The sequence below is a fragment of the Lycorma delicatula genome, chromosome 9 (assembly GCF_047948215.1).
Source record: "Lycorma delicatula isolate Av1 chromosome 9, ASM4794821v1, whole genome shotgun sequence".
NCBI lineage: Eukaryota > Metazoa > Arthropoda > Insecta > Hemiptera > Fulgoridae > Lycorma > Lycorma delicatula.
In genome coordinates this window covers 48,050,544-48,074,503 of record NC_134463.1, presented here as the reverse complement: position 1 = coordinate 48,074,503, position 23,960 = coordinate 48,050,544, and the positions used below count along the sequence as shown (strand labels likewise).

General features: G+C 29.2%; 1 protein-coding gene across 1 annotated transcript in view; it reads left to right on the top strand.

The window, feature by feature from the left end:
• LOC142330199 (alkaline phosphatase-like) overlaps nucleotides 1–23,960 on the top strand; it is an 887,512-nt gene that overhangs the window by 305,240 nt on the left and 558,312 nt on the right. The window contains exon 3 of the mRNA XM_075375322.1: nucleotides 19,782–20,014. Coding sequence (XP_075231437.1) covers nucleotides 19,782–20,014 — 233 coding nt within the window. The remainder of the gene's footprint in view (nucleotides 1–19,781; nucleotides 20,015–23,960) is intronic.

Sequence of the window (23,960 nt, the reverse complement as noted above, 5' to 3'; positions counted from 1 at the left end):
TTTACTAATGGAATAAGGTTTTGTCTTTGGGACTTGAGCGTCACTTCACACACACATAACAATAATTAAAAGAAATAAAGTTGTAAAATGTAATCCACAATAATTCAGACACACAAAGCACTCACAATGGCGTGTTTATTACTATCTCACTACTGGCATCGTTCTGATGAATGTTTGCTACACTAGATCACAATTGTATATGTCTATACACGTCAGAACCTGCACAACAGTAGCAACGCTACACTTTGAGTTAGCTCATTTGGTTCCATCATATTTACAATGGTCTAGATGCTTTTACTTGACAATGGACAAATAAACGAACAAACGTTTCAAAATATTTAACAAAATTGAAATAACAGAGAGCTGTGGGTGATACAGAAATTCCGAATACATATTCAAAAACAGGATAATTAACTACTTAAGTACACCTACTGGTTTTCGTGAGATATAAATCATATTGACCAGTGTTATACAGAGTATAAACCATAGCGACTATTTTTAAAAGTAAATTAAAAATATCTTAATTTTCAAAGGTCTAAATTTATTTTACTAAAAACAGTTGTTTTTATTTTATACAAATTCATACAATTTTTTTTTGTTAAGTTTGTTAACAAAACCTGATTTTTTGTTTTGTTTTTCATAGACTTCATTAAATTACTTTTCTCAGAATAAAATTTTCTACCCATTTTAATAATAAAATTTACGGATTTATTAGCCATTTAACAAAGTTATTATACTTCAAACTTAAAAAAATGTTTTTCATCACCAAATTTTTCTGTTTTACCCTTGGATAACATGAACGGGAAATACAGTTCTGGAACCGGCTTTATTCAATATCTCAGTTCAAGAAACATAAGAAACAGTCAAGTTTTCACTCCTAATAAACTGAAATCCGCGTAAAATTTTTCGCTAGCCCTAACTCTATAATAAACGTCCTCAGATTTATGTTTGCATGAACTTTTTATCTTATTTCAAGCTCTAGAATCAGTTTACAGATTATTTCCCTTTTCTTATACATATATATATATATATATATATATATACATTTTTTTTTGCTTGATGAAATTCACAATAAATCTCAAAGCCTATGCGTATGAATATGAAATATAATTTCAGTAGCGTATGAAAAATGTTATGCCTGACCGGGATTGGAACCCAGGACCTCCGGATAAAAGACCATTACATATATATAAACTAAATAAGCTAGAAAATAATCCACATTAATAATAGAAAATTTTCTAATGCAATTCATTAGGTCAACACAGAAAACCTCGACGTTTCGTCCAAGATGTAGGTAGATGTAGATGTATCTATGAAAATGATAACAATTTTAGTAGTGGGGGTTTTGGTTTTTATTGGATTGGTTGGTGGAGGGTTTATAAGTGTTTGCTGGTGTTGTTTTTTGTCATTTGTGGTTTGTCTTGATAAAGTCCTACGTATTAGAAAATTTTCTAATTATTTGGATAATTTTCTCACTTTAGTTTTTTATATTTATCTAACCAAAGAATAGAGTTTAGTTATTATTTTACACAAACACATATTTGTGTAGCCTATGACACTCCCAGTAACGTAAGGATTCACGTGAGGTCATACATCTAAATCGGTTCAACCGTTGAGCTACTTCGGTAGAACATACATACAAATACCCTAAATACATATCATTCCTTTTTGTAAAGTTGTGTAAAAATTGATTAAAGTATATTAAAGAACTGTATTTCTAATAAATACATTTTAGAAAATTCTGTTAAAAACAAAAATTATGATATAAGTAAAAATGATTTTTTTAGATTTAACTTGATAAAACTTTATTAAATTATTTTTAAACAAATAAAACTTTCCAATAAACGTTTTGTAGTAAATATACATTTGAAAAAATTTATATATGTAACGTAAACTGAGAATAAAGACATTTAACTTGTAAACTTTAAAAACTTTTAACATTTAAACTTGAAAAGAATCATTTAATATAACACAATGAAATTTTTAATAATGCTATTCAACTATCATCTTTTATAATTTTTACTTTTTTTTATTTATTTATTACAATTGATTTTTTCCTAAATTTTTGCAATATTGAAATAATTGAAAAAATAGAAATAACACGAAATTCTTCACAAGCTGTAATACGAAACAAAGCTTTCCCAGACTTATCTTCATATAACATTTTTTTTTTTTTTTTTGTAAAACATGTCTAAAAAATGTTTTCTTAATGAAATACGATATATTTGAAACGACCTGAATATATGTTTTCATAGTTATGTCAATAAAAAAGCCAATATATACACAGGTAATTTTTTATAACTATTTTGATATATTCACAATATAGCTATTGAATTCAAATCTATTACCCACATACGAAAAAGGTATTGTATCATGTACTGTTTGTTCCTATCGTGTGGTGAATCGTTTGATACTTGCTTCATAAAATCAGGAAATCCAATCTAAGTTACAGTGCCATAAAAATACATAATATAGTTCAAACGTACACTAAATTGTCAAAGATTGCCCTACTTCTGCAGTTACATAAAAATACATTCTTACGAGTAAGTTAGAAAGTGACTGGATTTAGTATAGTCCCGTACATATATACATACATATGATGACAAAAAATATATTTCATGTTACTACTAAATTGTGAGGGTAATATAGCTTATAATAAACATTTTATCTAATATATCGTATAAGACTTTATTTTTTATAAATATTCTGTTAATATTTTTACAATAGGTAATTATTACAACAATTTACATTACTTATTATCATCATCAGGTTATCGGGAAAAAAGGTCCGTTCAAATTCATATTGAGTACTATAAACAACATTGCACTCTTAAATACATATGCGATTTGACTAATAAGTTTGATATTTTCATTTTGATTAGGTTATATTTTACTTTTAACCGATTTTTAATTTCCTGACTAGATAGCGCTGTAGCAGATCTATAGTTATAGAAGGAAAGGTATTGTTGTAATTGGTCCAATTTGGGCATGTGTGGTTTTCACCGGATATTGATGTTTTGACATCCAAAAAAAACAGATGGAAATTTTCAGGATGTTAATGTTGCTATGTACGTGTGTGTTTTGAGTTTTGACCTCTAAATCACCTTATATCTCCAGAACTAGAAGACCGATTTTTACCAAAGTTGGTCAGATCTGTTCTACCCATGGGTTATTGATGCGCTTAAATTTTCAACTTAAAAGGTCAAGGAGGTGAGGCTGTAAAGTAAGGTCACTCAGTATCTCGAGATTTCGCCTAATTAAGGCCATATTTTTCTTAGACATATTTGTTAACACTTAATAACAATATTTGCAACAAAAAAAAGGTTTTGCTTAATCGCACTCCCCCCCCCCCCCCCATAAAAGAAGCTCTATGTTTTCAAAACATAGAGCTTTTTTTACGTCACAGGTGAGCTATAGAATTAAATAAGTAAATATTAATTAAATTGTAAAAAAGCAAATCGGTTTGGCGGGTCTTGAACTCGATCGCCCGGTTGACTTGGTACCTGGTGCGTTAAGCCTTGTAGCTAGACAAGTTGCCGACCGTAGAAGCGAAATTTGTTCTTGTACAAATTTGAAATTATAATAGTTCAGTTAGTGCCGACGTCGCCGTTAGTACCACCACATCCGCGCTTATTAAATACGGTATGCGCACGCGCTTTTAATATCTTTTAATTATTTTCCACGGTCGTTTTATCTCATTCTTTTTTTCATCTAATAAAATTATGAATTTCTCATCTGATTGACCTTTCTAATTTGGAATTTTATCAGTCTGTGGCTACGTAAAGATTAATCTGTTCATAACAATTATATGTTAAACATATCCATAAAAAAAAAGCCTCTGACGGTGCAAATTTTATATGCACTCGAGTTTAAAACCTTCAATCAGATTTCAAAATAATTCACGTTAAAATTTACATAGTTTTATTCTGTTTTGGTGATGTTGAACTTTTTTCCGACTTTCGAATATAATTTAACGAAGTTAGATTTAAATATCGCATATTTCTTTTACAAATTTTTCTTTTAGCCGTACAATTAACTACTATCTAGAAAAAATAGAGTAAATAATTTGCTAAAAGACACGGAAATAGGATAAAATGAAAGGTCCATGTCAATATCTATTATTGTATGAAATTTTGTTAATACAAGAGACAGTTTGGAAAACATATATCCTTAGATAAGTACCCAATTAAGAACAGAGCAACATTTACTAATATTCCCTATTTTAGTAGCTCAATTAAAAACATTATTTTTCCTATATAATAATCACAAAAAAAAATTATATTGGAGAAGACGTTTATAAAGTATGATATTCATCTAATTAAAATATAACTGAAGATACATAACACTGACCTGTGTTTCTATGGTATATGTATAATAGCAAAAATAAAATTTTACATCTTTCTTTTTATAAACGAATCTTTTTTTTTGGAACTGTTTATATGATTTTTTTCCTTTATTTTCGTTTGTTGAAAATGTTCTGAAATTTTTTCGTTTCTTCGTGTTAACACTTAGAATATAAAAAAATGAAGATTATATATTATCGTATTAATGGAACGAAAAGACCATAAACTTAAAGGAACTGATTTGTAATCTAAGAGATGATAAACTAATAAAATTGGTTACCGTGCTTAAAAATTTGAGTAGGATTGGTGAAATAATTCTTTAAAGATAAGCGATTAAATTCAACCTATGAATTAGAAGAAAAAATTGTGTACTTCTCCGTTCTCACAGAAAAAAACATACCTATAAAACCATACTTTAAAAATTAATAAAAAGGAAAAATTTAACATAAAAACAAGGAATAAAGTTTTTGAAATTTTGATGTGATTTGTATTGAAACCAAAATGATTGTTTTTTATAATGGCTCAAACTCGAGTGCATATAAATTTTTGCGTGGACAGTAACACTGTTAATAATCATGTAATGAATCGCAAAGTTCCGTTCATATGTCAATTACTTATACAATTAATAGAGTAGTTTATAAATAAATAAACATTAAAAACATAACTTTAATTGAGATTTTATAAAATCTTTCAAATATCAGGATATATAGTTGATTAAAATACAAATAATAAATCTTCTCATTAAAAAAAAATTGTTTAAATGGTAATTCTGTGCACCTGGTGGAATTATTCATTAGAAAACCCTAAATTATAAAAATATTTAACAATCATTAATAAGAAAAAAACTGCTATAATTGCTATAATTCCATTGGTTACTGTATTCAGTATATCAGAAATAAGGTACTATTATTAATTATGAACAAAACAATGACTGTAATTGTTTAAAATTTCAATTAGATTCTCAATAATTGTCTTATGATATGCCTAATGACGTATTAAAATGATTGTCTTTTGTCATATGATGTGATCATATTCAAAACGGATGATTGAATGATGTATAACGAAGAATTCTGTGTAACGTTATGTAAATAGCCCCACCTACACAACCAATTTCAATAAAACATGAACGTTATTCATTCAACTAGTGTAGGAGGTCATAAATGTTTATTTACCACTACTCGTACATTTCTGAGCAAATATAAGAACGAGCACACCCAAACACACACGCGCGCGCCCGCGAATACAAAGATCTGCTTTGATTGAAACGTTACAATTAAAACATTATACATTGATAATTGATAAATAATTCAATTGTTCTACAATCAAACTGTTTCATTTGCCAAAACATATACAACGATGAGTGTCACCTAGTGAGGTTTTCTGATCAATTAAGTGGATGGATGACTGCTCGTGACGTTCTCGGTACTTCAAACGATTCGTATTTAGAATGGTTTTGGTTTGCCCCGTCACACGTGTTGGTCTTTTAAAATTTTTTTTATTATTTTTATTTATTTTGTTGTTTTATATTTTTCTATATTTTACTATTTTTGATCATAAAAACAGTTACTCTGAATTTTTGTTTATATTTTTTAACTAAATTAAAGCACACTTTTTCTTTCCCCGCTATAATTCTGTTGTTACTGCAGCAGCATAGTTGTAAAGAGAATGAATAGGTATGGATCAACAATTCTGTACCAGTGTTTGAAAAATAATAACGTTTCTAGACCACCAAGTTAGTTCAAAAACAAAACAAAAATTATAGAAATCTCTAGAAGATGTATTTACGTGTATTGGCTTGTATTTTTATTAATACATTCCAGACTAGTTCAAAATAAATGCTTCGAAAACGGATAAAAAAATTCTATATATGGAGAATTGGTGGCATTATGCTTTTGAAAGTTTTAAAAGAGGGAAGGGTAATTTTTGCATTTTGAATTTTTTGACTTTTTGTAGAATGGTAATGGAAAATTGTACTTTACAATGAAGGTTATTTAAATTGATTTATTAATTTAAATTTGGCCTTATTAAGTTCTTATAATTTCAAAGTTATAAATCGATCGAATTTAAGGGTAATTTTCAACATTCTAAACAGATTTTCTCTTACGTCTGAAAAACTCCTCAACAAAAGGGAAACAAAACACACAGAAATTTGGCATAAATATGGGCTATACACAGGATATGTATCTCAGCTTCGGTCTGATTTTCAATACCATCGCACAAGCGGCATCACGGTACCCATATATATTTCAGTAAACTAATTTTAGCCTTTTTTAACCGTAATTATGTTTATTATTAGCCTTAGCCTTGTTGACTAACATTACGCCAAGCTGTGCCAACTTGTTGAAGCAAATAATTATTATAATGAATAAGCTTTTAAGCCACAAAAGTACAATTCAGCTAAGTAAATATAAATCTTTTTTAAACTTTTTCAGATTGATTAATTTTTAAGATTTGAAAAATTAATCAAGATTGGTGGAAAAAGATAAGATCGGAAAATTTCAAAAATTGTTATAATTCTATATAATTTCTGAAAATGTTTTTCAAGAGTAGCTGTTTTTTTGTAATGGTAGCCGTCGAATAGTGGGTCATCAAATGAAACAAAATTTATTCGATTTATTGAAATTGTGATTTTGTGTTTTTAGCATTCCATTCTGAATACGGTATAATTTTTTTAAATCAAAATATCATTTATTTAAGAGGGTCATCGGAGACCACTTTTTTTTTTAAATTTAGTTTTTATTTTCCTAGCATCATATATCTAGAGATATGCTACAAAAAAGAAAAAAAATATAATCAATAAAAAAAAAACGGGGTATGGGTTTGTTTGAATTTTTCGATGTTTCATGACCCAGAAACTCCGAAAAACAAAAAAATAAGTGAGGGTAATATTTGTACATATGTACAAGTATGTTGGCGAGTTTGAAGCTTTTCAAACTTTTGAATAAATTAACCGATTTTGATTAAATTATGTACAAAACCCAATTTGCAAATTCTTTGACAAAATATTTAAGTTAATATCGAGGCAGTGGGAGTAGACATTTTTTGAGGGGTCAATTTTCTCAAAATTTTGCAAACGTAACACCATTTTATAAGTCCAGTATATGCATGGGTGCTTATCTAATCATTTCCTTTAAATTTAAAAATCCATCAACTGTAATAAGCCAAACATCGTAGTAGTTGACAATCTGTAAAACGTAACTTGTCACTTAGATGTGGCCATTCCATCAAGTAACAACATTAACATTAAGTACAATGAATAGTTTCAGAAATATACACATATTTTTTTTTTGAAGTTAAGGAAGTTGGAAGTTAAGGTTTTTATAATCTCAATAATTAAGCCTGCGGAGAGAATATTATCATCTACTTTGCGTAACAGTCTTGAAAAACTGCAGATCCAGTGAAAGATCCACACACTAATGCAAAGGAGTGTGGTAATTGACACCTGCCATTATGCCTGGAAGGCACATAGTCAACAATAGCAAGCCTAATCTCGTCGGTATCAATTAATCCAAATTTAGAGAATGTCACCGGAAAAACGCTGTGAAAATGTGGAATAATAATAAAAAAAATAAAATTTCATCCGATTGCGAGTTGGTGGAGTTGTTGTGCGCACGCACAACAACTCCACCACGCGAAGGTTTCTGAACTATTTTGGACCCGCTAGGTGGCGCTGGAGTCGATATATTTGGAAAAATTGAATTTATGGTCCGATTTGGCTCATATTCAGAAAATGTGTTATTTCTTACATGGGAAGTAATACTTCTGCAAAAAATGGACCCGCTAGATGGCGCTGGGGTTGAGATATTTGGAAAAATTGCATTTATGGTCTGATTTGGCTAATATTCAGAATATATATTAGTGAAAACAAAACTTTTTACAAAAATTATACCCGCTAGGTGACACCGGTGTCGAGATATTTAAGAAACAAACATACAAACAAACAAATATACAAACAGACTTTCTTCTTCTATATATATAAAAGGCAATGTTCGTATGTGTCCGCTATAAACTAAAAAACTACTGGACCGATTTAAGCGCGGGGAAAAAGTAAAATAAAAGGGAAAACGGGAGAAAGGAAGAAATTCGAAAAGGGTAAAGGGGGATAAGAGAGAAAGGTAAAAGGGAAATAGGTAAAACAGGGGAAACCCACCGGGTTGGTCTAGTGGTTCCCAAATCAGCTGATTTGGAAGTCGAGAGTTACAGCGTTCAAGTCCTAGTAAAGCCAATTATTTTTACACGGATTTGAATACTAGATCATGGATACCGGTGTTCTTTGGTGGTTGGGTTTCAATTAACCACACATCTCAGGAATGGTCGAACTGAGAATGTACAAGACTACACTTCATTTACACTCGTACATATCTTCCTCATTCATCCTCTGAACAATTATCTAAACGGTAGTTACCGGAGGATAAACAGGAAAAAAAAGGTAAAACAGGGAAAAAGGGAAATATGGGAAAAGGGAAAGGGTAACAGGGAAAGGGTAACAGGGAAAGGAGGACAATGAAAAGAGGAAAGGGGAAATCCAGGAAAAGGGGAAATATGAGAAGGAAAACAGGGAAAAAGGATAAAGTGAATGGTTAGATTTTTTGAAGTTCGTGCGTGATGTTTGGTTTTTTAATGTTTTAGCAACTTTCAATTATGTTCATTTAATATATATATATATATATATATATATATATATATATATATATATATATATATATATATATACTTAGATATAGCAATAGCGAAGCATTGCCGGGTCTGCTAGTACTTAAAATTCATAATAATTAAATAAAATATATAATATGATTATATAACAACACACTTTGTGAAGTGATATGAAGAGAACAAGTCCACTAGAAGCAATGAAATTCGTTTTAGGCTAATTGTTAAATGTTCAATTGAGTTTCATGTTTAATGATAACTGTAACAATATAACATGCAACAAGTGGATTACTATTCTAATTAATAATGTTTCTTGATTAAATACACAACAGTTTAATCCATAATATCTCAGTCCATGAATTAATAACTGGGTTGTTCAATTGACGTGGATATGAACTAGTTTAATACTCATATATTGAATATTTAACTAGTAACATTAAACAAATCAAAGTGAAATATGGTAAATTACTTTATTACTAAATGAAAATAAAGAGCTTTGTGTAGGTTGGATAAGCTTTAACATAAACATAATACTTTATACTATGTAATTTATAATGAATTTATTTTAAAAACAATATTACATATGTCTTACTAAGTAAAATAAAAAAAAAATTTAGAAATTTTATTTAAAATTTGTAATAACTAGAATAAGAGACTTTTGATAATAAAAATTATTATAATGAAAAAGTTGCATAAACTCATTAAAAATTTTATTTTATTTTTTTTTTAATTTATCCTGAGCAAAAATTAAAAGCACATTATATTTAATAGAAATGTAAAAATCCATTTAAAAAGGATTCTGAATAAAATTCTGAATAAATTTTGGAAAAGGATTCTGAATAATTAACCTCTCTGTTAACGCTCTTTGAGGCAGGTATGTCTGTCCGACCGAAGTGAAACCGCTCGGCTCGTGATCGCGGGCTTTTGGACTTTAGTAATGAGTCTATACAGTATTACAAAATTTGTTTCTAGGAAACAAAAAAAAATTTGCCAAATGCTTCGTCTAAATAAGAGTAATATGTAAAGTCAAAGACGCAAGATGTGAGGAGCTAGAAGGGCTACTCGAATCTAGTTATAAATTTTATTTTCATTATTATAAGACTGCCCGAAAAGAAGTGTAATGTACTTAGGGTGTATGTATATATGCATGAATGTATGTTTTTTTTACTGTAGCAGCTCAACGGCTGAACCGATTTAGATGTATAACCCCGTGTAGGAATTCTTACGTTACCGGAAGTGTCATAGACTGTACAAATATGTATATATATAATACATGTATGTGTACTATAATTACAAATATTAATTATATATATATATATTATATAGTCTCTGTCACTTCGGGTAACGTAAGAATTCCAACGCAAGGTCAACATTTAAATCGGTTCAGCCGTTGAGCTGCTACGGTGGCAAAAACATACTTTTTTTTTGTCTTCAGTCATTTGACTGGTTTGATGCAGCTTTCCAAGATTCCCTATCTAGTGCTAGTCGTATTTCAGTATACCCTCTACATCCTACATCCCTAACAATTTGTTTTACAGATTACAAACGTGGCCTGCCTACACAATTTTTCCCTTCTACCTGTCCTTCCAATATTAAAGCGACTATTCCAGGATGCCTTAGTATGTGGCCTATAAGTCTGTCTGTTCTTTTAACTATATTTTTCCAAATGCTTCTTTCTTCATCTATTTGCCGCAGTACCTCTTCATTTGTCACTTTATCCACCCATCTGATTTTTAACATTCTCCTATAGCACCACATTTCAAAAGCTTCTAATCTTTTCTTCTCAGATACTCCGATCGTCCAAGTTTCACTTCCATATAAAGCGACACTCCAAACATACACTTTCAAAAGTCTTTTCCTGACATTTAAATTAATTTTTGATGTAAATAAATTATATTTCTTACTGAAGGCTCGTTTAGCTTGTGCTATTCGGCATTTTATATCGCTCCTGCTTCGTCCATCTTTAGTAATTCTACTTCCCAAATAACAAAATTCTTCTACCTCCATAATCTTTTCTCCTCCTATTTTCACATTCAGTGGTCCATCTTTATTATTTCTACTACATTTCATTACTTTTGTTTTGTTCTTGTTTATTTTCATGCGATAGTTCTTGCGTAGGACTTCATCTATGCCATTCATTGTTTCTTCTAAATCCTAACGCAAGGTCAACATTTAAATCGGTTCAGCCGTTGAGCTGCTATGGTGGCAAAAACATACACACACCTTAGTAAAACATACACACCACAGTAAGTGAGTATACTTTAAAAGCAGATTAAAAATATTTACAAATTAAAGTATTTTAAATTATACGAATAAATAATTTTTCGAAGATCTAATAACTTTTTTGTACTAAAAACAGCTGTTTTTAATTTTTTTTAAATTCATAAGATTTTTTGTTAAGTTGTTATAAATAAAAGTTGATCTTTTTTTCATTATTTTTATTAAATCAATTTTCTTAGAATAAAATTTTCTGCATGTTTTGATAATAAAATTTACGCATTTATTAGTCACATTTAGTAAAGTCACTGTACCTCGAACTTAAAAAAAAAATGTTTTTCATCACCGAAGTTTTTTGTTTTACGTTAGATATCATTAAAACTACGGAAAATACAGTTCTGGGAACGACTTTATTCAATCAATATTTCAGGTCAAGAAACAATCAAGTTTACAAATGTACTGAAATTTCACTGGGGGTACTAAAATCCGCGCAAAATTTTTCACTAGCACTAACTCGCTAACAAAGCGTTTTCGGACATATGTTGGTATGAATCTTTTTTTATTTCCTTTATTCCTTTTGTATCATCAGAAAATATATATAATTAAATAAATTTGAAAAATTAAAAAAAAAAAGTTATACTATATACAAAATTGTCACCCGCAAGCTCTTTAATTGTCTTATATTAGTAATTATCCTATTAGTGCAATGTTTTTTTGGCAACGGTGATTTTAAATTTTTTATATTTATTATTTTGTCATTATACTGATTATATACCGTAAATTTCATACCAAGTGAATTTATTATAATAAAAAAACATTCTTCGAGGACACTTCCATTTACGTAAACATGCAAAGATGGTTAAGTTCACAAAATCTTTCTTGATCTTTTAAACGGGTGATAAATAATATATTCTAAGTAAAATTCATGGTAGAAATTTATAGATTAACCATCTCTTTTATTTAAATAATAAAATCGAACTACAATGCGATCATAAAGAAACGCAAATCAGAACAGATCAATCCTAGACTTGTAAATTTATTGTATCAAGGTACCTGGCGAGGCAAATATTTCGTTGGCAAATATCTCATCGTCCTTCAGTCACTGTTAGTAATTTTGCAACAGTATATGTATGCACTGCTGCATAATTACTGCTACTTTTTTACAAGTCTAGAGTACGTTTATTATCGAATATTATAACCATTCGGTCATATTTTAAATAAGCAAATGGTGTGTTATGTTTAATTTTTCAGACAGATCATTAGAAAATCGAATATTTTTTTATAAGGTTTACATTTAGGAAAATATTAAATTTAGCTGATAATAAATGTAGTGACTATTCATCATGGGTTACATAGAATTTTATTAAATCTACATTCATCAGTCGTTTTTTTTTTTCTAGAAAAACCAGTAGAGAAGCCTTTCAACTGATTTAACTTTCAGTGGGGGTTCACAAGGCACCAAGTTACGATATTTAATTACAGTACTGCAAAAACTCAGAGAACCTAAATTTAATATAATTCAATACAGTAGATGATTGAAAAGTCTCATTCGAGGTGGTGTGCGTGTTTTTGTCTAAATTAAGCATGATTTTATCGTTCTGGTTTTATTAATAGCCAAACAAATAAAATATGGATTCTGAAATTCCAAAAATTTTTCATGAATTTAATAATGTAGAAGCATTCTAATTAAAATGGTATTTCATGCGTGAGTTTACGATGAAGTATCGAACCCATTAACTATAAAACGATATTGAAAAATCATTTCAAGTTTTTTAACCTCATTTGAAACTGAAGACGAATAGCTGGTTACAAAAAAATGTCCTTCATTTCGTATTGCCGATTCGAAAGTAATATTTCGCAGATTGTGGGCTCTCAATCACTTAATACCAAATAATTTTTTATGCGGCTATCTAAAAAGTACTATTCTCAATTACAACCCTCCCATTCTGGATGAAATGACAGGAAATACCAAGACAGCATTTCCAATATCAGTTCAACAAATCCGAGGAAAGGTATACTGAACATGAAGAAACGAGTTGATGCCTACATTAACGCTGAAGGTAGAAGTTTTGAACATTTATTGTGAAAAATAAGTATAAAAAAAAATTAAAAATATAGTCTGGTTAATATCCCGGGTAATGACTTATATTTAATTTTTTAAGAAATTACTTCTTTTAAAAAGAGAAAAAAGGTCAAATTAAATTAATTTAAAATAGTTTCCTTTGTTTTAATTGTTATACATTGTCGCTTAATGGCTTCGGATCCCAGCAGCTCCCTCAGCGGTCCGACCAGCTGCTCCATCGGGGATGATGACATCCATCGGGAGGTCCCACATTGGGCCGACCAGGGAACTTCTTTTTCTTCTTCTCCAAGCGGGAGTCGGCAACGGATTGAAAATTACTTCTGCCGTTCGTTCTTTTACAAGCGCCTGCATGTGGTGGGGTCGTAGCGCTGCTGTGGTAGGAGAGTTGTGCGGTCAGCTAGGTGGGGAGCGGTGCTTCTGCAGGCCCGTAGGTATTTTGTACTCCCACTGACATCTGAACGGCTAGCGTTGCGCTCGTCAGTATGAAGCTTGGCAACAATGTAAAAAGTGAATAAAACGTTCTTTTTTTTATTACCATGTTTATACCAAGAATGTATTATCGTGGATAGTTAAAAATATAGATCACATATTTAATTAAGAATTTCCAATTTTAATGGTTTAAAATTAAAAAAGGTACGCATATTAATGTGGAATGCGTGTTATTTTTTGGAAAAAAATTACTTTATTAAAATAAAATTGCTGTAAATACGTTAGCACATAACTTAATTTACTTTTTTATAAAATATTTTTTAATTACATATTTATTTCTATATAAAAAGGTTGTAATGTAATACGTATACAAAATAATGAAACAGCTATTTAATTGTTATTAAATCGTTAATATTGGATTGCCCATGTTTATAATTAAGAAATATTTTCATAAAAATAATTAAGAAATATTTTCATAAAAGTCTGTATCAATCTCTCTCTTTCTCTCTCTCCGGTAAATATAAAACAATGCCTAATTTTAGCATCCTAACTCCTTTTTTATTGATGTGAAGAAATGAGTTCTGAAGGCTACGTAAACAAAAAAGCAAATCTTATCAGAATTAATGTTATTAGATTAATAACAAGTATGTATTCTTTTTTAAAATTGAAACAATTTTATACACCGCAATATTCTATCTTTATTACGCTTCCAAATGTAAAAAAGAAATCAACAAAATCCATGAATTATTACGTAAATTAAAAAAATTAATTTGTGCAACTCAGTTACCAGTTTATGAAAAACTGAAAATATCTATATAATTTTTATCAAAAATTGAAGAAGAGATCGTAATCACTAGCTTAAATATGATCCTGTGATACTAGAACGAATTAAAAAATAATTGGCCAAGAATTGGATAATTTTCTTATTTTATCAGGACAGTTTCTCTGAACTATCAGAAGGGATACTACTGGGTTGTTGTCGGAAGCCATAAGCTCTGGGGCTTCCGACAAATAGCAAAGTATGTACAAAAAAAAAGAGGAATGTAACTAGCAAAGAGTTGGTTAATTTTCCGGTTTTATACAAAAAGTAATGAAACTCTGACCTCGACAGAGTAATACATGGGAGAAAAAATTAAGTGGAACATTAAACTATGTAAGTAAAGAATTATATAAAAAAATTTATATTACCCAAGTGAAATTTTTGAAAACGGGATCCATAGTGACTGTACCTCTCCCTCCACCAAAATTACCAGCTGTAACAAAAATTAAATGGTACTAATGACTCACAAAAAAATTTCATTCCTCTTAACTGACAAATAAATGTAAAAAAAAAATTTGGTTTTATTGTTCCCCCACCTATGAATGAAATTGTCCAAATATTACAAACTAAATGTCATAATAATATAAAGGAATCATCTAATTGGTTTGAGAATGAGGTGGTCATATATCATTTATTATTGTTACATGTACAATTTTTTTATGGAAGGGGTTTTTACAATATCTAAAAAAAAACCTTACACAACATTTCACCTGATTAGTATATATATATATATAGTGTGTATATATATATATATATATATAGTGTGTATATATATATATATATATATATATATATATATATAATTAATTATGTTGCTGTAAATAATGTTGCTGTAATAATCAAACAATCATGAAAGTATAAGTACAACAAACTGTAATCTTAAATGAAAGCTGAAAAATAGCATTAAATCAAGGAAATTTCAAATTATTATTTTTTAATTAGTTATATATTTATTTTTTTATTTACCAATTTACCGATCATGACTGTTCAATTATAGAAATGGGTATCTAATTTTAGATTTTAAATAACTTTATTACGATCGTTTTCCTAATTTTCTAATTTATAATTTCAATTAAATAATTAAACTTTATAAAACGAAATCAGAATGAAACACACCACCACCAATATTAGGTTATTATAGAAATGTAAGTTGAATGCAATCATATCTCTTACAAATTTACACTTAAATACATGCTCTACTCTGAACCATCTGCCCGCCACCTATGATCCCATAGGAATAACAGGTGGGTTATATCCTAAAACAATCTAAGACAGCTATCCATAAGAGCATTAGCTTTAATCTATTTTACAAACAGAATACATTTTTGTTAGTTACGATGACTGGACCTCAGATTATTGAGTATTAAACATACAATATTTTATTTTATTTCTATTTGTTCTGTGTTATGTCAATTTACTTTATCTCTCAGTTACTTAACCGAATAAATTTCTATTAAGTTTCTTATCATGATCTTCTACAATGAAGAAGTTTTCATAAAAACTGTTTTTATTATCTTTGAACTTTAGCAGCATTATTAAATTAAATTATGTCGTCACTAATAAACTATTAATAATAAACTATTATTAATAACTAATAAACTGGTTAAAATCCTTTCAAAATTAAGAATTTAAAGAAAATTTAATAATTTTAAAAAAATATTCATTATGTCGACATCAGAAAAAACGAATCGTGTATCGTTTAATGTCATTAATATTTCGGGACGTATTTAAAACAACGGCGTATAAAAGTAAATCCTGTGAAATTTGTGTTCTCAGCCTAAAGTTTCATACGTTAAAAATTTCTGTTCCATATTCCCATGCACAAGCTTTTAGCTTATGTGGTGAATTATTCGACAACTAAGAATTCATCATAATAATGAATTAAATATCTGTAAAAAGCATATTTGGATGTACGAATTGTTTTATCCGGGTCAAGATGAAATGTCACCAATTTAAACTAAGATTAAAACATCTATGCTGTTTTTTAATAAAATTTATAAGTTCTCCATTTTAAACAAACTGATCCGTATTAAAAAAAATCGTCTTAAACTTATGTAAATTTACGCCAGACAAATTAACAGTTCTACAATAAGTTTCCATCTCAAAAAATTCTTACAATCCGGTCTATGAAATTACTAAGAAAGTAAGTCATATTACGTAATAAATAGATCATTTCATAATTATCTTAATACCTTAACTGTAAAAAAATTTTAAAGTCACTTGTATTCATAATTTGTTTCGGTATCAAAGTCGAGACATTTATAATTATCACACTTATATGTAGACGAAAAAAAATATATTTCCATTTAAAAATTTATTTTTCATTTCAAATCTTGTAAATTTGTAATAATAATAACAATATAATAGTAAATAGTTAACAAAAATTCAAATGATACATTATCCAACAAAGTTAAATTAAAATTATTCACTTTTAGACGGTACACTTATTAGTACTTAATAATTCAACACTCATACGATAATAGTTTCAAACAATATAATTTATTGTTAAAAAAGTTTCAGAATGAAAGTGTAAAACTTTTTCTGCAGTTAAATACATAATTTGTTTCATCAATCACACCAAATGATATAAAAATTACATTAAAGAATTTAATAAAAAAAGGAATTTTTAGATTTGTGAAAATAAATATAAACAAAAATAGTTTTAAAAAGACGGCTATGCCTTACATAACGTTCTCGGCTTTGCCCTTAACAGATCTGTTTTTCAAATACGCAATACGGTTTTAAAATATTAAGACGTAATACTGATATATTTCACTAATATTTAGAGTATGATTTTTTAAAAAAACCAAATATTCAGTAAAGAAATTTGTCTTAATTGAATCCAAATAAGGGATTTATCATAAAAATTATACTATAGTTAGAGAATAATAGCTAAAATATTCAAGTCTTTTTTATTTTCCAAGATGTACTTCAAAAGAAGTACATCTTGGAAAGTACATGATTTGGTTTCATTTGATCCCCTTGCTCTAGAGCAACCTATGATAACATTTTTAATAATACCAATATATTGAAAAACAGTCAAATTATCATAAATTAAAAAAAAAAAAATAACCTTTTCCCTGAAAGAAGACACAATATAATTTTAAATTTTCAATCTTAAAAATAAAATTAAAAAAAAGTATATATATATATATATATATATATATATATATTTTAAGAACGGGTAAGTACGGGTAAACACTCATGCATTTGTAGAGATAAAAGCTTTTTTATTTGAATAATTACTTACTTCAATAAGTTGGTACAGTTTGGTGCGATGTTATTCAACAAGGCTAGAGATACGAAGGTATCATTTCCAATTTGCATCAAAACCTTTGTCATATTTAAATAATTTATGTAGACATTGAATTTGAAAGCGCGCCCCATGCTTTTTATTGCGGTCTTGCGAAAATAGACAACTTTATACATATTATTTTGTTGAAAAAAAAATGTTTAAAAGAATGTTTTACTTTTTTTCATGATATCTTTGACATCTTTTCGGTAAATTAACTTCATGCTGCTTTAGTATTTTGTTCGCCGTGGGTTTAAAATAGGGCTGGCGTTTGCATGAATTTACGAATAACGCTGATGTCTAAGCGCCAAACGAAGCTCTCGCTCTTTTAGTGTTTCGTTTTAAGCTTTGAATAGTGCTGGTTTTCACTTTCAAATCGACCCTTGCACTCAAAAGGATTTAAAAAAATGGGAAAGAATTAAAAGCTTTTTTTATTATCCCCAAAACACAAACATAATTTTAGATCAATCATTTGTGTAAAGAAGTAGAAATCGTTCGAACAATGTCTAGCACACATACTGCGCATGTGTGCTAGACCATGGAAAGAAAACATTAACCATGGAAACATTAACCATTAAAGCAAAACATGTAAAATAAGGGTACTCTGAAACCTCCTTCTCTGCTCCGGTCGAAATCATACTAGAGTTAGAATATATATATATATATATATATATATATATATATATATATATATACAGCAAATATTTAATGCCAAATTTCAACTTTTCTGATCATATGAGATAAAAACTGTTAAATATTACTGAATATAATGAAGATTAAAGATAAGCAAACCAACATACATGACACTTACAGACTTAGGCGTCTGATAATGTAGACTGGAATAAAATCTTCAGGATTTTAAAAATCTCTACACTTGAACACTACAAGAATAAAAATAGAAGAACAATTACTAATATTTATAGGAACCAAACTGCAACAGCAATAATCGCAGAATATAAGAAAGAAGCATTAATAAAAAAGGAAGTCTGAAAAGGATGTTTCCTATACCTGCTACTTTTTAATCTTTGCATAGATCCAGCAGTTAATGATGTTAAAGAACAGTTTAAATCCGGAGTAACAGTGCACGGTGAAAAAAAAAGATGCTACGATTTGCTGATGATATAGTACTTCTAACCGTAGGTAGAAAAAGATTGAAGTCGTTTTGATATTGGAGGGACAGTAGAAGGGACAAATTGTGAAGGCAGGCAACGTTGGAATATGTAAAACAAATTGTTAGGGATGTAGGATGTATGGGGTATACCGAAATAGGGAATCTTGGAGGGATGCATCATTCCAGTCAAACGACTGAAGACAAAAAAAAAGTTTCCTAGAAATTTTACCAGTTTTACGTTTCTATGAAGATTTTCCATAATTGTTCTTCAAATCTTTTACTAATAGGATTACTCTTTATTGAAATTTAGAGGAATAAGAGATCAATGATTTTTTTAAAAGATGTTAATCTAATGTGAAATTTAAATGTGTATGGGAAAAGTTTTTTTTTTGGAAATGTCGATTAAATAAAAGTATTAAAGGGAAATAATTTGCCACGGTTTATGAACTATGTGCTGTCACATATAAAATGGAGATAATTCTTGATAAATTAATTTAATTATTACGATTTTTATATATAAAAAAGCAGCGTTAATTTGTGTTTTATTTCTATTTTATTATCTTTTTTCTCCTTTCAGTTGTTTTTGTCAATTGGTAGTTGGCAAAAATCTGACAGATGGCCCTGGGGTCATGACATAAAAACAGTTATAATTTATGTGTTGTAAAATTTAATTTTAATTTTTTATAAGTTTTTGTTTTGTTATTAATTTACAAAGTGTTGTATTTATATTCTGTAATAATTTGTAATATACTTATTATTATTATTATATTCTCAAATAAGTAATTTTTAACGTAATCCCCAACAATTTTCTTAGTGTTTGATTTTATTTGATTACAGATCGTGAATTCTGGTATGAAGAAGCGCGGTCAGCAATTAGAAAAAGACTGGCAGATGCGGATGCTATGAGAAGATCTCGACCATCGGCTCGTAATGTCGTATTTCTTGTCGGTGATGGTCTCGGTATTTCAACTTTAACAGCAGCTAGGATACTCAAGGGACAAAGATTAGGTCAAACCGGAGAAGAGACCTACCTCGCTTGGGACGAATTTCCGGCACTAGCACTAGCAAAGGTAACCTTAATATATATTTTATTTTTATATGATTGATTTCCCGTGCGTATTCGTATAACAATGTTAAATGTATACCGTAATAATTTGATATTGTGGTCTGGCACATTTCTAGCTATCATTATGAAATATAAGCTTAGAAAAAATGTTTTCAATTATCGATTGATAAAAAAAAAAATAATGTATATAAAAACAATTTTAATCATGAAGCATTCGTATTTTCGTTTTTAATCTAATTAAAAAAAAAAAGAAAAAGGTTCAAAATTCCAAACATGTATTTTTATTTTACTTCTGTATTGTATTTACAATACAGAAGTAAAATACAATAAGCCTTATCATTCGTCAAATGGGATGACTTCTACGATCCATTTTTATTTTGTGGTAGAAATTTTCTCGAGTAGTCCAGTTTTAATTTACATTGTAATCGAAAATTTAAAAAATAATTTATTTGGAAAATTTAAATTAAAAATACAAGTATATAGTTCGCCTGACTTAACACCTCAGAAAATTTGACCGCGTAGGAGAAGACACCCTCCGTCGCCCCCTCCGTTACGTTATGGGCTTTACCGGAGGTCATCTTCGAAACCTTGGTTTTGACATATTACAATCCGCCTCGGCCAGGATGCCACCAGTGCAAACGCCATGAGTGACATTCTCATCGGTGTACTACTAATTAATGAACTCAAAACAAAACACATATCACCGAGTCTTAAGCAAGACTGAAAATACCAAACTAACAAAGGAATTGAACTACCTACCAGTATAAGGTAAAAGGTAACTAAGGTAACACCTCTGAACTACTAAATGCGGCAATTTGAAGTCTTTAGTATATGAACATCCTGACCCCCAAATGGAAGACACCCATCTCGTGACGGATTCAATCGCCACACTAATCTCTGCATACCTAGCTATTAGGGGCTTTACCAGAGGTCATCTTTAAGGCTTTGTGACAAATTTCATTTGTCAGTTAGGATGGATGCCACCAATTCGAATGCCTCATGTGACATTCCCATTGGTGTACTACTCTTAAACGGATCCTACAGACATTATATAAGTCTTAAACAAGACCATCCGATTGAATTATTTCCAATGAATAACTCTTAAAATTATCTACGGAGGTAATGATTTTTTTTTTTTCGTTTAAAACGTATTCCACTTAACTTAAAAGTAGTAATACGTTAGTATTTTGATAAATAAATAGGCTTGCCGGCCTCGTGGCGGCAAGCCACGATTTATTTGCTACCTCCACGACCTCCGGGTGAAAGGCCTCCGGAGGTCCTGGGTTCGAATCCTGGTCAGGCATGGCATTTTTCACACACGCTACAAAGCATTTATCTCATCTTCTGCGGAAAAAATTGCTTAACTGCGGCGGACCCGGAGGTTAAAAAAAAAATGATCAAGGAAATAATCACCACCTTCTGTATAGTCGTTTAATAAAAATATTAAAAGTTAAACAAATAAAATATTCCTTAAGCATTGTAATAAAAATTTCATCATATCAGATTTAAAGTAAAATACCTATAATATACAGAAGTCGTTTCCTTTTAAAAAGAAATCGCCTAAATATATATATATATATATATATATATATATATATATATATATATAGAAAAAACGTAAATATAAAAAAAAAATAATAATTATAATACATTATTTTAATGTTTTATACGTTTTTCGGGGAACAAATTAATGTTTAATGATATTTTTCAATTAAAAATATTATGTTTACAGACTTTATGAAAAAAAGTACGGTATTACTTTCAGTCGCATGGAGGGGGATTGAGGGTGAAAATAGATTCTTTTCATTTTGACGTGTGAGGAGTACGAAAATACCATTCAGTAGAATGGGGATTCCTTATATGTATATGCCTTATATATATAGGTCTATGTTTTAAAATTTGTGTCTCAAAAATCTCCAAAACTATTCAATAAATTTTTTGGAAATTTACTATCCTTTAGAGCGTATCTGAAGTTGTGCATGCAAAAATTTGATGAAGATTGGTTGAATGGTTATTGAGTTACGCTCAATTCGAAGTTGAAAAAATTTGACGAGGCAAGTTAGAAGCATGATTCATTGTAATGCTTCAAGTTGTAACTTACGTTTCTTTATCTCTGTATCTTTTTTCTGTTTAGCTTCCGAAACCACTGTAAGATATTATATCAGAGGATGAATGGGACTGATATGTATAAATGTAAATGAAGTGTAGTCTTGTACAATCTTAGGTCGACCATTCCTGAGATGTGTGCTTAATTGAAACCCAACCACTAAAGAACCATTGGTATCCACGATCCAGTATTCGCATCCCCATAAATGTAAATGCCTGTGGAGGTATCTATTGTTAGCAGTATTAGACCACATTTAAAAAATATTAAAACCAAACTAAATTAATGATGACTAGTCGGTCTCTTTCGCAGAAGTGCGAAAATTTTTTATTTTATACCAACTCACCTGCACAAATTGCAATATTTTGTATGTATATATATACATATAAACGAAGTGTGTTCATAAAGTATGACAACACTTAAATAATTTTTCAATCGTTTAAACATAGCAAAATTAAATTTAGAAAATTTATTGGGATGAACCATAGGCCACTTTCAAAACTAGTTATGAAACATATTTAACAGCAACTAATGTGGTTAGAGTTGCCAAAGCCGGATTTTATTAGAGTAAATTATTTGTTTTTCAGTGTATTATAAATGATGTGTCACTTCTAACCCTTTACATTTAAACATTTTTAAGTTACTCCCTGCGGGCGCTTGGGTGTTTGTCCTATATCGATAATGAAAGGTCATTTTAGCGTTGAAATAATCTATTAACACTTAACGTATATATAACTATACATATAAAACAATATGTCGCGAGTGCCTCATAATCAACCGTCCAGCAAAAACTAATGAAGATAATTTGATAAAAATTTGTACATACTTTTTTTTTTTTACGGTATAAGTACACGTTAAGAAAGGATTTTTTGAAATTCCGAGTTTAAAGGGTAAAAACGAGAAAAAAATTTTTTTTAAATTATTTTACTTTTTTTTTAATTTCTCGTTAATAAATGAAGATATCACCTTGATTTTGGTGTGTAATCTTCATGTTAATATCTAAAAACCAAGTTCTGGATTTTTTAAATTCAACCTTGAAAGAAGTGAAGGAAGGTAAAAAATTTCAAAAAATGATTCCAAATTTTTCCCATTCCTGAATGCAGTAAACGAGATATTCACTAAATTTGAGCTAGCAAATATTCTTCAGATAAATATCAAAAACAATTTTTGCTTTTTTTTTAATTTCACTATTTTAAGGGGTAAAATTTTTTTTTTTTTTTTACATTTTTGATGTTTTATGCTACCGCTTTTGAATCAATCTTTATGAGATTTGATAACATTGTGATGGTAATTTATATTTGTATTTTTTTTATGTATTTCGCGAACGAAGCCTCAACGGGAAATCTAGAAATCAATTTATGAGTCCTGTACTGACTAAACTTTTGATCTGTAGAAATTACAACACAGTGACGGATTTTTAAAAATTGAACAGGTTTTAATTTTTTTTTATTATTATTATTCTAGCAAGCATGTGTTTAATGAACACAGGGAGGTCTAGAGATTAAACAACACACGGAGGTTCCCTGGCTAGAGAGAAAGTGTTCGCTTCGCTCGTCCTGACCAGCTAAAAATCTGTCTACTGACGGCGACGGGAAACAGTAGTAACCATAAAGCACGAGAGAAGCGATGATGTGTGTTTATTATATACATATGTATATCTTAAAGCTTATCCTTTTATTTAAAAGCGTATAGTTTTTAAATTTTGTTATGAGTTTCTATGAAGTCGACGTAAAAATACCATGGACTTGGAAAAATTTCTTACCCAATAATTCAGCTAGCAAATACATTTTTTTAAAAATTCATCATCGAAAATGACATTCTAATGAGAAGTATTTGAAATTACAAA